The 18,468-nt window shown below is 42.4% G+C and overlaps 1 protein-coding gene across 1 annotated transcript in view; it reads left to right on the top strand.

Moving 5' to 3' along the window:
• The window catches only part of LOC115481170 (protein argonaute-1), a 48,606-nt gene that overhangs the window by 8,702 nt on the left and 21,436 nt on the right, over positions 1 to 18,468 (top strand). Inside the window, exons 3-5 of the mRNA XM_030220220.1 lie at positions 6,298 to 6,418; positions 8,708 to 8,889; positions 13,562 to 13,698. Of these exons, the coding sequence (XP_030076080.1) occupies positions 6,298 to 6,418; positions 8,708 to 8,889; positions 13,562 to 13,698 (440 nt within the window). The remainder of the gene's footprint in view (positions 1 to 6,297; positions 6,419 to 8,707; positions 8,890 to 13,561; positions 13,699 to 18,468) is intronic.

Raw genomic sequence — 18,468 nt, 5'->3', positions numbered from 1 at the left:
TAGTGTTAGTGTGAGGAATGAGAAATATTAGAGACCATTGGTGTAATGCATGAGACTAAAAACATTAAAGGAAAGGATAATGGATGATGCTAGATTGTTATGAAGTTGAGGAAACTTGTTTTCTGTTCTGATGGGAATAGGTAGAGAGTTCCATATTCTGACTCCAAGAACGGAGTAAAGAGCTGAAAATCTTCTGAATTGTCTTTTGGAACGGTGATGCATCAGTGGTTCTTTCAGTCTGTTAGATTGGACCAGATACAGTGAAGTGATCTTAGCAGTTCAGAGGTGAAACCCTGTAGGATTTGAAAAACTAAACAAGCAGTTTTGAACCCGAGTCTTTCTGCTATGGGAAGCCAGTGAAGGTTAAGATGAGTTGAAACACTAGTTTATCTATTCAATTTGGGTACGTCTAGCAGCTGCGTTCTGTATGATTTGCAGTTTTTTTTTCTGATATTGACACTTAATACCAAGAAATAGAATGAGGTAGAACTAACATTGTGCACTAGTAGTAAGAAGGCTTTTTGGTTGAAGAATGATCTGACTAGACGTAGCTGTCTCATTTTGAATAGTGTTTTCTTCCATAGCTGGTTAATATGGGAAGAGAAGGTGAGTGAAGAATCGAGCAAGACCCCCTAGTACTCTGGCTTCAGATTTGACCAGTGGTCAAAGATATTGATGATGGGACCTCAACTCCCTGATTTCAGAACCACAGGAACTTTTTTTTTTTTTTTTGCGCATTCAATTTCAGTTTATTGGTCAGGGCCCAGGGGGCTAACAGGAGTCGTTCCATTCGCTATAGACTGAGTTGGATCTATTCACATGGCCTTGCTTTCTACTGCAGAGCCCGTTTGATCGACACGCCAAATTATTGTTTACAAAAGTCTGTCACTGTGACATCATTAACAGTAAGCTGTTGCCCGTTCCCCCCCCCCCCCCCCCCCCCCCCCCAAATAATGGTAGTTTCACAGTGCAAATATTTTTGAATGTGTGAAAATCACTGGGTGGTCACGGTAAAAAGTCTGTAACTTCGCCATGTTCAAAAATATTCTCATTCCACTTGGCATATTGTAACGTAAATAAAGCACGTGCTAACCGGAGTTCAGATCATACAAACTTACAGCTGAGCTTGCATTCACCAGTGCAGTGTTCTAAACAGTAAGCTCTGCATTACTAGCTGCACGCAGACCACCAGACCCTGATGCAGGCAACGAAACGCTGGCCACTGTTGGTCGAGGTCGCGTCATTTATGCAGCGAGTTATAAGAAGGATCAGACTATAGAAAGCTAAGTAGCTGTTAGATGCTATTCGATGAATGATAGATAATTTACTACTGTTGAAAATTGTATATAAGAAAAATTAGAAAAAGATAAAAAAGAATTATACAACTTTAAGCTACATCTCGAGTGTTGCTACCAATGATGAAGCTACCCAGCCCTCGTGAGCTCAAGTTTAAATAGAGCCGAGGGCTTCTTGAGGTAACAACACTCTCATTAATTAATATATGTCAGGTATAAGTTTAGTTGACGACATTTTTCATGATATATCTCCTCCTTTTTTCATTGTTTATGGCTGAAGATAGTTAGAAGGAGATTTTCCTTAGGTTTGTTTTTAATTTGCTGAGTATATATAAGTGAAAACATTAAAGCATTACTATGACAGTAAAATAGATACTATTGGAGATTCTACATAGAATGTTGCTACTATTGGACATTCTACATGGAATGTTGCTATTCCACTAGCAACATTCCTGCGCAGGCTTCTGTTTCTGTGAGTCTGACGTCCTGCACGTACGTCAGACTCACAGAAGCAGAAGCCTGCGCGGCCACATTGGTGATCTACAAGGGCCGACTTCTACATGGAATGTTGCTAGTGGAATAGCAACATTCCATGTAGAATCTATAGAAATCAAACCAAATAAAACATGGAAAAGAAAATAAGATGATACCTTTTTTATTGGACATAACTTAATACATTTCTTGATTAGCTTTCGAAGGTTGCCCTTCTTCCTCAGATCGGAAATAAGCAAATGTGCTAGCTGACAGTGTATATAAGTGAAAACATTCAAGCATTACTATGACAGTAAAATAGATACTATTGGAGATTCTACATAGAATGTTGCTACTATTGGACATTCTACATGGAATGTTGCTATTCCACTAGCAACATTCCTGCGCAGGCTTCTGTTTCTGTGAGTCTGACGTCCTGCACGTACGTGCAGGACGTCAGACTCACAGAAGCAGAAGCCTGTGCAGCCACATTGGTGATCTACAAGGGCCGACTTCTACATGGAATGTTGCTAGTGGAATAGCAACATTCCATGTAGAATCTATAGAAATCAAACAAAATAACACATGGAAAAGAAAATAAGATGATACCTTTTTTATTGGACATAACTTAATACATTTCTTGATTAGCTTTCGAAGGTTGCCCTTCTTCGTCAGATCGGAAATAAGCAAATGTGCTAGCTGACAGTGTATATAAGTGAAAACATTCAAGCATTACTATGACAGTAAAATAGATACTATTGGAGATTCTACATAGAATGTTGCTACTATTGGACATTCTACATGGAATGTTGCTATTCCACTAGCAACATTCCTGCGCAGGCTTCTGTTTCTGTGAGTCTGACGTCCTGCACGTACGTGCAGGACGTCAGACTCACAGAAGCAGAAGCCTGTGCGGCCACATTGGTGATCTACAAGGGCCGACTTCTACATGGAATGTTGCTAGTGGAATAGCAACATTCCATGTAGAATCTATAGAAATCAAACAAAATAACACATGGAAAAGAAAATAAGATGATACCTTTTTTATTGGACATAACTTAATACATTTCTTGATTAGCTTTCGAAGGTTGCCCTTCTTCGTCAGATCGGAAATAAGCAAATGTGCTAGCTGACAGTGTATATAAGTGAAAACATTCAAGCATTACTATGACAGTAAAATAGATACTATTGGAGATTCTACATAGAATGTTGCTACTATTGGACATTCTACATGGAATGTTGCTATTCCACTAGCAACATTCCTGCGCAGGCTTCTGTTTCTGTGAGTCTGACGTCCTGCACGTACGTGCAGGACGTCAGACTCACAGAAGCAGAAGCCTGTGCGGCCACATTGGTGATCTACAAGGGCCGACTTCTACATGGAATGTTGCTAGTGGAATAGCAACATTCCATGTAGAATCTATAGAAATCAAACAAAATAACACATGGAAAAGAAAATAAGATGATACCTTTTTTATTGGACATAACTTAATACATTTCTTGATTAGCTTTCGAAGGTTGCCCTTCTTCCTCAGATCGGAAATAAGCAAATGTGCTAGCTGACAGTGTATATAAGTGAAAACATTCAAGCATTACTATGACAGTCTGACAGGGTGGGAGGATGGGGTGGGTCGGAGGTATGCATGGGGACATCAAAGCATATCATTGATATTCTAACAGGATGGGTGTTGGTAGGTGAGAGGAGGGTAATAAACAGAGAAATAAACAGAGAAATGCAGCTTTATGGTTTATAATGGGTTAGAAAACCCAGATCCTTATTAAGTCCTGTTTGTTGGGTGTCAAAATATTCAATCATTCTTATTTCAAAGGTCTTACAGGAACCCATTATAAAACATAAAGCTGTATTTCTCTGTTTATTTCTCTATTACCCTCCTCTTACCTACCAACACCCATTCTGTTAGAATATCAATGAAATGCTTTGATGTCCCCATGCATACCCCCACCCTCCCACTCTGTCAAAGTAATGCTTTGATGTTTCTCTCCGTTTAATCTCGGAGGACTTGAATACCTATACACTTCACATAATTTATGCCCAAACCCTGACCCCTGAGTCAGGCGTTGTTTCACACCGAAACACGGCCCATGTCGGGTCATTCACTAATAAAACACTCCTGTTTGTCTCAGTCTTGAAGGCCCAGTGTTGCTTTTTTTTTTTGTTTGTGTACTTTTTATGTATGTATGCTGGTTACCCTCTCTGTTTGGCTTGTTGGTTTAATTAAGACACAGACTGTTGGGATGGGTTTCTCTGTAATGAGGCTGGGGGAGGAGATGTGTTGATCTTAAGAGTGGATATTTTGTAATGTTGCTCAACTTGTCCAGCATTACTTTGTACATTTGGTTAAATTGAGTAAAAACATTTTCAAGTAATTAAGGAGACAGATTTATTTTCTGGACAATCCTATATCCCCTCCTCTTTTCCACCAGCACGCACGGTGCTGTAGCACCGGTTGTGCAGTCACTGTCTTGCACCAGTATCTGTTGTCATAGAAACAGCGAGAGGAGTGGAGGAAGAAGACGGGGCTCATTGCTTTCTAGCCCAATTCTGTTCTGTAGCTCTCCGTCTTGGTACCCCGTATGCATAATATCGTGCACTCGTGCACCGCACGCTGAGAAAAGTGAGTGAGTGGCAGCTGTTATTATTTTTATTTTTTTTCTTGTTCATTTTACTGGCTGCTTGCCTCACAGGCAGAGATGAGAACAGGCCAGTTATTACCCCCCAGCTTACCACGTCACACTAGACAGACAGTGAGGAAAAATGCCACATTTTCACCTGGAGAGAGACCTGGGCTACAGAATCCATCGTAAAGGTTTCTGCCATAGCCTGAAAGATTTTGTATTACAAGGCTGCCACCTTCTGGCACGTTGCCTGCCGTACACCAGGATCAAACTTAAACTACTTGGATGTCCACATTACATCGAGGAAGATTAAGAAGCAGGTGGCACGGTTTTATTTTTATTTTTTTTGTTACATTTGTACCCCGCGCTTTCCCACTCATGGCAGGCTCAATGCGGCTTACATGGGGCAATGGAGGGTTAAGTGACTTGCCCAGAGTCACAAGGAGCTGCCTGTGCCTGAAGTGGGAATCAAACTCAGTTCCTCAGTTCCCCAAAACCAAAGTCCACCACCCTAACCACTAGGCCACTCCTCCACTGTTGCTACTATTTGAGATTCTACACAGAATGTTGCTATTCCACTAGCAACATTCCATGTAGAATCTCCAATAGTAGCAACATTCCATGTAGAATCTCCAATAGTATCTATTTTATTTTTGTTACATTTGTACCCTGCACTTTCCCACTCATGGCAGGCTCAATGCGGCTTACATGGGGCAATGGAGGGTTAAGTGACTTGCCCAGAGTCACAAGGAGCTGCCTGTGCCTGAAGTGGGAATCAAACTCAGTTCCTCGGTTCCCCAGGACCAAAGTCCACCACCCTAACCACTAGGCCACTCCTCCACTGTTGCTACTATTTGAGATTCTACATGGAATGTTGCTATTCCACTAGCAACATTCCATGTAGAAGTCGGCCCTTGCAGATCACCAATGTGGCCGCGCAGGCTTCTGCTTCTGTGAGTCTGACGTCCTGCACGACGTCAGACTCACAGAAACAGAAGCCTGCGCAGCCTTGTACATGGAATGTTGCTAGTGTAATAGCAACATTCCATGTAGAATCTCCAATAGTAGCAACATTCCATGTAGAATCTCCAACAGTAGCAACATTCCATGTAGAATCTCCAATAGTATCTATTTTATTTTTGTTACATTTGTACCCTGCGCTTTCCCACTCATGGCAGGCTCAATGCGGCTTACATGGGGCAATGGAGGGTTAAGTGACTTGCCCAGAGTCACAAGGAGCTGCCTGTGCCTGAAGTGGGAATCAAACTCAGTTCCTCGGTTCCCCAGGACCAAAGTCCACCACCCTAACCACTAGGCCACTCCTCCACTGTTGCTACTATTTGAGATTCTACATGGAATGTTGCTATTCCACTAGCAACATTCCATGTAGAAGTCGGCCCTTGCAGATCACCAATGTGGCCGCGCAGGCTTCTGCTTCTGTGAGTCTGACGTCCTGCACGACGTCAGACTCACAGAAACAGAAGCCTGCGCAGCCTTGTACATGGAATGTTGCTAGTGTAATAGCAACATTCCATGTAGAATCTCCAATAGTAGCAACATTCCATGTAGAATCTCCAATAGTAGCAACATTCCATGTAGAATGTCCAATAGTAGCAACATTTCATGTAGAATCTCCAATAGTAGCAACATTCCATGTAGAATCTCCAATAGTATCTATTTTATTTTTGTTACATTTGTACCCCGCGCTTTCCCACTCATGGCAGACTCAATGTGGCTTACATGGGGCAATGGAGGGTTAAGTGACTTGCCCAGAGTCACAAGGAGCTGCCTGTGCCTAAAGTGGGAATCAAACTCAGTTTGTCAGGACCAAAGTCCACCACCCTAACCACTAGGCCACTCCTTTTCTGACATCTTTTTCCTCTTTCATTTTTAGAGAGGTCGTGGAATACATGGTGCAGCATTTCAAACCGCAGATCTTTGGCGATAGAAAACCGGTGTATGATGGGAAGAAGAACATATACACGGTCACTGCCCTTCCCATCGGCCATGAACGGGTAAGGCAGCGCCTCTGCTGTTTAATATATTAAAGTGGTTGAACCGGATAAGTCGTCTTCTGCCTGTATGTATGTGTCCTAGTGGGAGGCAACTGAATGGCTAGTGACTGGTACTCGCACTGCTCATCGGAGGAAACCTCGGTTGGACCCTAAGCAGAGCCTGAAGCTCCTGTAACACTGAACAGTACTTCCCAAACTTTGAGGAGGTCACACTGTTCTAAAATTTCAGATGAGCCCCAACTACCAAAACAAATAAGGGTAAAAATCCTAGAGAACAATAGTGGGTGGGGGGAGGGGCTTTCCAAAATGTGCTTTTAAGTGTTACATTTATTTTATGAGAATGTTTACATTGTTTTATTGACCTTGAGATTATGCAAAGTGTGTTAATCTGTTTTTGAGGCAGAATATATTAAATCAAACATAACGCATTCATTAAATTTAGTGATATTATGTAATAAAGATCGATTTACCTCTGTGTGATCTGAATCAGCTGATCGCTTCTCTTAACCTCTCCTCTCCATCTCCAGACGATCTCCTCTGTCAGAATGCTTAGCTTCCCAATGCAGAAATTGTAGGAACAGCAAATGAACTGCTCACTGGCTGCAGAGTCCAGACAAGTGCATTTTCCATTGCATTGCCCCCATGGATCCCTTTATCTTTTCGTCCTGCACTAATATCGTACCCCAACTCTTGTCTCCTCTGTGCTCGTAACCCACAGAGCTATAGCACTTCACTAGTCAGGAGAGAGAGGCCAGAGCAAATTCTGGTCTCAGCTCCAGGAAAAGAAAGGCATGCGAAAAGGCATGGCCTGCAGGCTCCATGCAGTGCCTTCAGTGGGATGAGGGTGAGATCAAATTTGCAACCCTCGCTTCCAGATGTTATCCAGCTCCTGATTGCGAGCCTTGAAAAAAATACTTACTGGGTATTAAATTAGTTGCTGTCAGGCGCGGCTGCTTCATTAGTTAGATCCTGGAGGCAACCCCAGCCAGTTAGGTTTTCAGAATACCCACAGTTAATATTGCATGCAGTGGAAGCGGTGCATGCAAATCTCTCTCGTTAATATTCATTGTGGGTATCCTGAAAATCTGACTGGCTTGGGTGCCTCCAGGACCAGGTTTGGGAACCACTGAGTTAGAGTATTTATTCTCTGCCTCTCGCCAGATTGCAAACCCCTACCCTGGTCCTGCAGAAATGGGTTGTGCGCTAGACTGAAAAATATCATCGCACTTAATGCTTGGCCCGTCTGAAGAAAGAAATGAAATACAAATTGCCAGGGGTCTTGCAGGAGGATTTGATCATGTGGTATAGCCAGGTCTAAAAGAGATTTGGATGTGTGTGTGAAAGTCCCTCCTCCATTTCCCTTATTATTGGATATGTGTCACACTGAATGGCTTCTGAGCCTTCAGTCAAAATGTAATATGTGTTTTCTCAGGTTCTCTTTGTCTAATATTAAATGTTGTTTAAAGATCAGAAACCCAGGGCCGCTGAGAGCCGGGCCCCCCCCCCCCCCCCCCGAGGTCACGTCGCGTTGCGCCCCCCCCCCACCCGAGGTTGCCGGGCCCCCCTCCACCTGCTGCCAGTGCCGGGCTCTCTGAACTAACCTGAAGCGCCTTCATCTTCGACACAAGCAGGAGCAGGGCAGACCTCTCCTTCCTTCCCTGCTCCGCCCTCACGGAGGTTACGTCAGGCGAGGGCGGGACACGGAAGGAAGGAGTGGCCTGCTCTGCTGCTGCTGCTTGCGTCGAAGATGAAGGCGCTTCAGGTTAGTTGTGGGAGCGACGGAGAGCGGGTGGGCCGGACTGTGGCGGCGCTGTGTCCCCCCCTCTCGGCAGCCCTGCAGAAACCATTCAGTGTGACATACGCAGTAATAAGGGACATCGGGAGGGGGAGGGACTTTTTCACATCACTGTATGTTTTTAGAGGGCAGATCCATTAACAACTGTTACAGAGGTGGGGAGCTCCTGGGAGGAAACAGGTCTCCCCATTTGGCTCCGTTGGGTACTTCTAAGTGACCTGGATGCTGCTATCGACAGACCGTTGGTCTGACCCAGCATCGTATGCATGTTCTTAGTTACTTCCTGGGTGGGATGGAATTCATAAACCGAGTGAAGTTTAGGCGCAGGCTGCTAATTGAAAGAATGGGCTTTGCCTTCAAAAGCATGTCAAAAAAAAAAATCGCCCCTTATTTTCCTTTCTTGTGATTGAAAATTGGGGTTTCGTAGCTTATTGTGTTTCTCATGTCCTCTCCCTTCTGACTGACCTTAGACTGACGATCTCAATCCTCCACAGGTTGATTTTGAGGTGACAATCCCCGGTGAGGGAAAAGACAGGATATTTAAGGTGTCGATTAAATGGATGGCAATAGTCAGCTGGCGGATGCTGCACGAGGCACTGGTGAGTGGGCGGATACTAGTCCCACTGGACTCTGTTCAGGCTTTGGATGTTGCCATGAGGCACCTGGCATCAATGAGGTAAATGACTTGACTTCCAGGGAACACAGCTAAGGGGTAAAGAGCTAGATGTGACTGTTGCCCTTAAGATCTTTGTGTGGGTGGGGGAACACTTTTTTATTTGATCACATTCCTTGTTTTTAGCATTGCTAGAGCTACGTTTTTAAACATGAGGAGTGTCGGTAGTCTCTCTGAATTGGGGGTTCTGATACATAACAGGGTCCTGAAACACATTAAGTCAGTGCCGTAGCGAGGGCTAATGACACCCGGGGTGGGTCGCCGCTGCGCACCCCCCCTCCCCCTCCCCGACCACATTCTTACCTGCAGGAGGGCCGATCCGCCCCGAGTGCACGTCACTCGGAGCTGCCTTGGCCCTGCTGGTTCCCTGCTCTCTCTGCCCTGAAACAGGAAGTAACCTGTTCCGGGGCAGAGAGAGCAGGGGACCAGCGGGGCCGGCACCCCCCCCCCCCCCCCCCCCCCGAGCGCGTGCATCCGGGGCGGACCGCCCCTCCTGCCCCTCCCTTCCTACGCCACTGCATTAAGTACATCATGGCTGCACTGTTAACCGATTTTTGATTGACTTTCCTGCCAATCAAATGTTCCCTCCACACTCCACACACACTTTACCTACACCAATGAACCACATCACAGGAATTCAATAATCAGATGATGACAGTGAATGGACCTCAGACCATGGTGTACAATGCAGTCACTTCTTATTGCCTTATATTCATTGGTCCCAGTGGCATAGCTATATGGGGCCACAGGGGCCTGGGCCCCCCCAAAAGAAGAAAAATCCTGTGGGCCCCTGATTTTGCTGGCGGGGGTCCCTAACCCCCGCCAGCTGAAGCGTTGTCCAGCGCCGCCATATTGCCTGCCCTACTCTGTCTTGCCCCTCACATCCGGCATGCGTTAGTGAAACTGAGCATGCTCAATTTCATTAAAAGGAGCGTGCAGGATGTGAGGGGCAGCAGACCGGCGCTGGACAACGCTTCAGCTGGCGGGGGTTGGGGGCGGCAGACCAAAGTGTGCCCCCCACCTCATGCTCTGGCCCCCTCCCATTATGAGGTCTAGCTAAGCCCCTGGTCCAGCTTTCACGAATTTTATGATTTTATCTTGCACATAAACATCACAAATCTCAGGTTACTTATATAAGGGGTGAAGCATAGATGGACAAAGCAATGGATGAGTTTGGATCCTACCACTTTTTAACCATCTAAGAGTGATGGGTTTTCTTGCTGGTTTTGTATAATCCTTGTTTATAACATTTTAAATGCTTCTTTAACCTCTGTGAGCCAGTGTCGTGCTTTTAGTTCCCTCAGAAGACAACTCTTAGGATATCTGGTTTTATGTTTAATGATGATAAATCTAAATCACTTTATTTTTTTCCTCTACTGACCCTTTCGTTGTGGTCTGATTTGGCCACCGGAAGACTGGAGATTCGGGCCCGGGAAGGACCAAGCCCATAATAAACTGAATACATTTTTAGTCTTTGGGAGCTTTTCTGCCTGCAAGAGAAGTGGGTTGATCTCCACAGAACTTTCTTCCCCAGTTCTTGGTTTCTTCCTTTTCTGGTCTCTTGGGGTTTTTTTTTGTGTTCTAGTTTTTCTTTATCATTGAATATTTATTTGTACAGAAATAAAAAATACAACAAAGATGTAAAAAAAAACTAAAAGCAAACATTGTTAGTATTAGCAAAATAACATCTGTTTATTGTTGATTTGTGGTCATGTGAAACTTTTGTGACTACAGTTCATGTTTTCAAACTTTATACCCATTTCACAATGTATTTTGTTAACTAATGGGCTCAATAGACTTCTTTCAGGACAAGGTCAGGGCTGCCAGAATATAGTACAAAAAAAACAGTAGAAACCAGTCTTCGCAAGGAAATCAACAAGAAACAAAACAGCGAAGATGACTAACAAAAACAAAAAATAACAAAAAAACAAACAAACAAAAAAATATATACATATTAAAAACATCAAAATTTAAAATGAATCATAAAATATGTATTTAAAAGATTATCAATAGAAATCAAACAAAATAAAACATGGAAAAGAAAATAAGATGATACCTTTTTTTATTGGACATAACTTAATACATTTCTTGATTAGCTTTCGAAGGTTGCCCTTCTTCGTCAGATCGGAAATAAGCAAATGTGCTAGCTGACAGTGTATATAAGTGAAAACATTCATGCATTACTATGACAGTCTAAAATCCAAAAATGTTGATGATAGATGTTTAGATGTATTAGTACAGGTTTGAATTGTTTCATCTGTGCATTCATCAATAAAAACATTATTAAAATAAAATAAAATAAAAAATCCATCAAAATCAAAAATTACATAAAAAAGACGACTTTCTCCCTGCTACAGTTTGGCTAATAAAGTTGATTCTTCATTTTTACATCCAAGTGTCGTCTTTTTTATGTAATTTTTGATTTTGATGGATTTTTCTTTTAAATACATATTTTATGATTCATTTTAAATTTTGACGTTTTTAATATGTATATATTTTTTTGTTTGTTTGTTTTTTTGTTATTTTTTGTTTTTGTTAGTCATCTTCGCTGTTTTGTTTCCTGCCAGAATATAGTACATTTATTCCACTACCCAGTATTGGCTGGGAGAAGTTTCCTCGTAAATGAGGCGGGACACATGTTATGAAAATGCAAGTAGCCCTGATGCACACCTGTGGTGCCTGATATCTCAGAGCTGCCTGGAGTTTCACTAGTTTTCAAATTTATTTTTGGCTTAATATACCGCTCATGGGAAATCCATCGGAGCAGTTCACAATACAAATTCAATAAATAGGAGAGAGAGGATAGAGGAAGGGGATCAGCAAAGGGTATAAGTCGAGGAAGAGCAGATAGGACAGCGCTAGGTAGCGATGGCTGCACCAGCAAGCAGTCGGGCACTGCCAGAACCATAGGCCATATTAAACAGGTGACCCTCCAGCTGAGCTTTAAAAATTTGAAGAGAGGTTTCAAGCCTAAGGGCTAGAGGAATGGTGTTCGAGAGCTGAGAGCCAGCTACATTGACTACTACTACTATTTAGCATTTCTATAGCGCTACAAGGCATAAGCAGCGCTGTACAAACATAGAAGAAAGACAGTCCCTGCTCAAAGAGCTTACAATCTAATAGACAAAAAATAAATAAAGTAAGCAAATCAAATCAATTAATGTGAACGGGAAGGAAGAGAGGAGGGTAGGTGGAGGCGAGTGGTTACGAGTCAAAAGCAATGTTAAAGAGGTGGGTTTTCAGTCTAGATTTAAAGGTGGCCAAGGATGGGGCAAGACGTAGGGGCTCAGGAAGTTTATTCCAGGCGTAGGGTGAATAGAGGAATGGTGTTCGAGAGCTGAGAGCCAGCTACATTGAATATACGATTTCATACAGAAGAGAGATGGATTTGCCAGGGGGGAAGGAACTTAAGTGGACCTGCGAGGGGCGGTAGGGGAGAAGATATTGGACTACATAGGGAACTTGAACTGAATGGTAGACTTTGTTCACCAAGAGAAGGATCTTATAGGAAGTTCTGAAAGAGACAGGTAACCAGTGTTCCTCACGGAGGAGAGGGGTAACGTGATTGTACCGCCATGCATCAAAGAGAAGACATGTTGCTGCATTTTGAACTAATTGGAGTCGCCGAGTGTCTTTTTTGGGGGGAGTCCATGAAGTAAGGCATTACAGTAGTCAAGGAATGAGAGCACTAGGGAACGAAGAAGGATACGAAGTGCTGAGGGGGTAAAACAAGCATCGGATAGAGAACATCTTTAATTTGAAAGAGCAGCAACGAATGATGTTGGATACGAATGGACGAAAGATTAACTCTTTTGTCCAAGATGATACCCAGAACCTTAACCAAGGGGACTAGTGAGAGACGACTGTTGGCTATGACAATGGGGCAAGCCAAAGGACAGGTGGCAGAGCAGGACCTGTACATTTATTATGATTCAATACAAGTTTGTGATTTCGGAGCCATGTGGCAATCTGATCCCAGCTTAGTATTAAGCAACTGGATAGAAGTAACATTTGAGGGATCAAGACGCACTTGGAGTTGGATGTCGTCGGCGCAAGCAAAGAATCTCTAGCCTCAGGGACTCTATGAAAAGCAACAGTAGGGAAAGGAAAATGTTAAAAAGCAAGGGGAAAAATTTCAAGTCTCTTCAGAGCAAGTTACACAGTGTCATGAATAAAGTGGCATCTGGGGAAACCTAATGAAACTACTGCCAAAGATGGAAAGACGCAAATGTTCACATGCCAAAATGATGGTTCAGTTGTGGCAAACAAACGTTTCGTATTAATTACTTAGGTTCCATTGAGACCAGCCATACAGTGGGGGAGGAGGCAGGGAATGGGGGTGCACAGGTTGCCTTTCAACCAGTGTATTCTGAAATCTGGTAAGGAGTGGTGAGCATAAGTGATTTCGCCACCAGTTTTCACAGAGTGGCCAAACGATTACTGACCTTCTGGATCATCTGGTGCTATCTTCCACCAGCGTGAATGGGGTGAGGGGAGCCCGACTGCCTGGCAGGCAGCGATGGTGATGGGGGGGGGGGGGTGTGGGACAGTGATAGAGGCAATCTCTTCAGAACTGAGTGATACCTGGAGGACGAGCACTTCATTTTTATCATTTGCTTAGGGTCTAGAACAGTTTTACTGCATTGTGGTGCTCTCTGATTTTTTTTTTTTCCAGGTACACACCAGTGGGGCGATCTTTCTTTTCTCCTCCAGAGGGTTACTACCACCCGCTTGGAGGGGGCAGAGAAGTTTGGTTTGGCTTCCATCAGTCTGTGAGACCTTCCATGTGGAAAATGATGCTTAATATTGATGGTAAGTTTGTCTTTGAAATTAACATGATATTGGGTGATAAACCAGTAGGGAAGAGGAGTCCCTTATGCAGAGGCCTTTCAGAGCTAAGGGTTTTTCCTCATTTATGGAACTTTAAGATACCAGAGCTCAGTCTTCATTATGAAAAAAATGATTTTAAGTAAATACATTTTAATTGACAGAAGAATGCAGCCAGCCTTTGGTAGGCTTTTACTATTTTCCCCATTGATGATAGACTAATATCTGCTAGAAACAAGACTCCAAATTCCCAGCGTTACGTTCAGTAATTGTCTTACGTTTGAACCTCATGTACAAATGGTGGCTGCTTTGGTCATCGGCCTGCCGTGGAAGCTCGGATGTGTTAGATCTAATTTTGATCAAAACACTTTCAGATTAATTGTGCGGACTGTGATATTGGCTCATATCAATTTATTGTAATATCTTTTATCTGGGCTGTAAGAAGTCAATAGTGAAGGAGCTCAAGACCTTGTTAAATACAGCAGCGACTGATTTTTAAAGTTATGAGCATATTACACCCTTATACTTAAAACTGCATTGGTGACCTGTTGAGCCACGTATCATTTTTAAATTTTGCACCTTCATTTTTCGTATTTTTTTATGGATATATGCTTCTGGTTATATGAGTAATCTTTTTTTTTTTTTTTTTTTATTTACTAGAAACATCTTCTTGTAGATTTTTATTCATGCTGGGCTGTTCTCTTATTTACTTATTTACTTTATTTATTGCATTTGTATCCCACATTTTCCCACCTATTTGCAGGCTCAATGTGGCTTACATTATTCCGTAATGGCGAACGCCATTCCCGGAATGAGAAATACAAAGTGGTATTGCATTAAAGTTCATAAGTGACAGAGTAGATTAAGCAGTCAAGTATAGAGAATTCATATTCGGAATGAGAAATAAAGTGGTATTGCGTTATCAGTGTCTTGGTGGACCTTGCTGCTCAAAAGAAATTTAGATGTGAAATGAGTTATACTAAATTTCATAAGGCACTAAAGACTTTTTTTTCCCCCAAAAATTATATTGTTATATAGGTTATCAATAGAAATCAAACAAAATAAAACATAGAAAAGAAAATAAGATGATACCTTTTTTATTGGACATAACTTAATACATTTTTTGATTAGCTTTCGAAGGTTGCCCTTCTTCCTCAGATCGGAAATAAGCAAATGTGCTAGCTGACAGTGTATATAAGTGAAAACATTCAAGCATTACTATGACAGTAAAATAGATACTATTGGAGATTCTACATAGAATGTTGCTACTATTGGACATTCTACATGGAATGTTGCTATTCCACTAGCAACATTCCTGCGCAGGCTTCTGTTTCTGTGAGTCTGACGTCCTGCACGTACGTGCAGGACGTCAGACTCACAGAAGCAGAAGCCTGCGCGGCCACATTGGTGATCTACAAGGGCCGACTTCTACATGGAATGTTGCTAGTGGAATAGCAACATTCCATGTAGAATCTATAGAAATCAAACAAAATAAAACATGGAAAAGAAAATAAGATGATACCTTTTTTATTGGACATAACTTAATACATTTCTTGATTAGCTTTCGAAGGTTGCCCTTCTTCCTCAGATCGGAAATAAGCAAATGTGCTAGCTGACAGTGTATATAAGTGAAAACATTCAAGCATTACTATGACAGTAAAATAGATACTATTGGACATTCTACATGGAATGTTGCTACTATTGGACATTCTACATGGAATGTTGCTATTCCACTAGCAACATTCCATGTAGAAGGCTGCGCAGGCTTCTGTTTCTGTGAGTCTGACGTCCTGCACGTACGTACGTGCAGGACGTCAGACTCACAGAAGCAGAAGCCTGCGCGGCCTGCGCGGCCACATTGGTGATCTACAAGGGCCAACTTCTACATGGAATGTTGCTAGTGGAATAGCAACATTCCATGTAGAATCTATAGAAATCAAACAAAATAAAACATGGAAAAGAAAATAAGATGATACCTTTTTTATTGGACATAACTTAATACATTTCTTGATTAGCTTTCGAAGGTTGCCCTTCTTCCTCAGATCGGAAATAAGCAAATGTGCTAGCTGACAGTGTATATAAGTGAAAACATTCAAGCATTACTATGACAGTAAAATAGATACTATTGGAGATTCTACATAGAATGTTGCTACTATTGGACATTCTACATGGAATGTTGCTATTCCACTAGCAACATTCCTGCGCAGGCTTCTGTTTCTGTGAGTCTGACGTCCTGCACGTACGTGCAGGATGTCAGACTCGCAGAAGCCTGCGCGGCCACATTGGTGATCTACAAGGGCCGACTTCTACATGGAATGTTGCTAGTGGAATAGCAACATTCCATGTAGAATCTATAGAAATCAAACAAAATAAAACATGGAAAAGAAAATAAGATGATACCTTTTTTATTGGACATAACTTAATACATTTCTTGATTAGCTTTCGAAGGTTGCCCTTCTTCCTCAGATCGGAAATAAGCAAATGTGGTAGCTGACAGTGTATATAAGTGAAAACATTCAAGCATTAGTATGACAGTAAAATAGATACTATTGGAGATTCTACATGGAATGTTGCTACTATTGGACATTCTACATGGAATGTTGCTATTCCACTAGCAACATTCCATGTAGAAGGCTGCGCAGGCTTCTGTTTCTGTGAGTCTGATGTCCTGCACGTACGTACGTGCAGGACGTCAGACTCACAGAAGCAGAAGCCTGCGCGGCCTGCGCGGCCACATTGGTGATCTACAAGGGCCAACTTCTACATGGAATGTTGCTAGTGGAATAGCAACATTCCATGTAGAATCTATAGAAATCAAACAAAATAAACATGGAAAAGAAAATAAGATGATACCTTTTTTATTGGACATAACTTAATACATTTCTTGATTAGCTTTCGAAGGTTGCCCTTCTTCCTCAGATCGGAAATAAGCAAATGTGCTAGCTGACAGTGTATATAAGTGAAAACATTCAAGCATTACTATGACAGTAAAATAGATACTATTGGAGATTCTACATAGAATGTTGCTACTATTGGACATTCTACATGGAATGTTGCTATTCCACTAGCAACATTCCTGCGCAGGCTTCTGTTTCTGTGAGTCTGACGTCCTGCACGTACGTGCAGGATGTCAGACTCGCAGAAGCCTGCGCGGCCACATTGGTGATCTACAAGGGCCGACTTCTACATGGAATGTTGCTAGTGGAATAGCAACATTCCATGTAGAATCTATAGAAATCAAACAAAATAAAACATGGAAAAGAAAATAAGATGATACCTTTTTTATTGGACATAACTTAATACATTTCTTGATTAGCTTTCGAAGGTTGCCCTTCTTCCTCAGATCGGAAATAAGCAAATGTGCTAGCAAAGTGAAAACATTCAAGCATTACTATGACAGTCTGACAGGGTGGGAGGAGGGGGGTGGGTAGGAAGTATGCATGGGGACATCAAAGCATATCATTGATATTCTAACAGGATGGGTAAATAAAAAAGGTATCATCTTATTTTCTTTTCCATGTTTTATTTTGTTTGATTTCTATTGATAACCTTAAGAGTGGACTAACACGGCTACCACACTCCTCTACTATTGTTATATAGGAAGCTGTGATATTCTTATTAGTGTTTGTTAATTTCCTGGGGTTGCCTATTTATGTATTTTGTAAGCCACACTTGAACTCATTAGACTAGTGTGGGATACAAGTGTTTTAATAAAGCTAGGCCTAAGAAGCTGCAGACATACAAACCATCTGGAAGATCTCAGTTGTGCTCTGACCGTGCTGTTTCCTAGGTGGTCACTGTATTGCTTCTTCCGTATGGAGGTAGCATTATCCAGCTTCCATTGCTCTACCACATCTTCCACTCTCTGGCAGGCCCAGTTAAGCTTATTGGAATTTGTCCGTCGTCAAGGACAATATGTTATGCTGGGTCTAGCGAGGACCTTCTTAGAGCTTGATTTGGGCTGTCAAGTACTTATCATTGTCAGCTATCGTTGTCTAGGGTTGGTCCCGGGGTCCACTTCACAGAGGCAGTGGCAATCATCACCTAGGAATGATTTGCAGGAGGAGCCTTTCTGAAGTGCTGCATGCTTCACCTCATTTAAGGTTCAAAGGGAACATTTTTAGTTTTAATACCGCCAACTGCTTAGTCTGAGGCGGTTTGCAAAATATAAACCTAAATTCTAATAAATAGGCTTTATGGTTACTAAATTCTGCACAAAATATAATACAGTATTTTCAGAGTTTGAGCCATTGTGAACTGAGAAGCAGTTTCAGTGTTCTCTCTGCAAAAGGTGCCGATAAGGGCTTGTCACCTGTCGTATGTTCGGCCCGTCTGTGATGACCAGAGTCCAAGGCACACTAAAAACTACAAGCAAACAGTGCTCTGAAGACCTGGTGCCCTGTTTCTACGCAGATGAGCTACCGTTGATCAAAACGAACACTCTCTAGACTCAGGGTTAGAATTCCTAGGAGACAGATGGATCAGAGACACCGTATAATGAGGAGCTCACCCACGCAAAATTTAAAAAGCAAGGAATGCAGTTTAAACACCACAGCGTGCACTCGTTGGTACCCAGTGTAGTTGTACTAGCAATGGAGTTGACCTCCCAAATTTTGGTACTTTTGAAAATCAGGTGAGCTGTTGTATTCAGTAAAGTCTGAATTCTCGTGATTATCTTCTCTGTACATCCCATGTAGACTAGTCACTTCCGTCTTATTTTCTGATGATGAGTTTGGAAGTGTCTTGGATCTGGAG

This window comes from Microcaecilia unicolor, chromosome 11, assembly GCF_901765095.1.
Source record: "Microcaecilia unicolor chromosome 11, aMicUni1.1, whole genome shotgun sequence".
Taxonomy (NCBI): Eukaryota; Metazoa; Chordata; class Amphibia; order Gymnophiona; family Siphonopidae; genus Microcaecilia; species Microcaecilia unicolor.
This window is presented reverse-complemented; position numbering and strand designations above follow the sequence as displayed.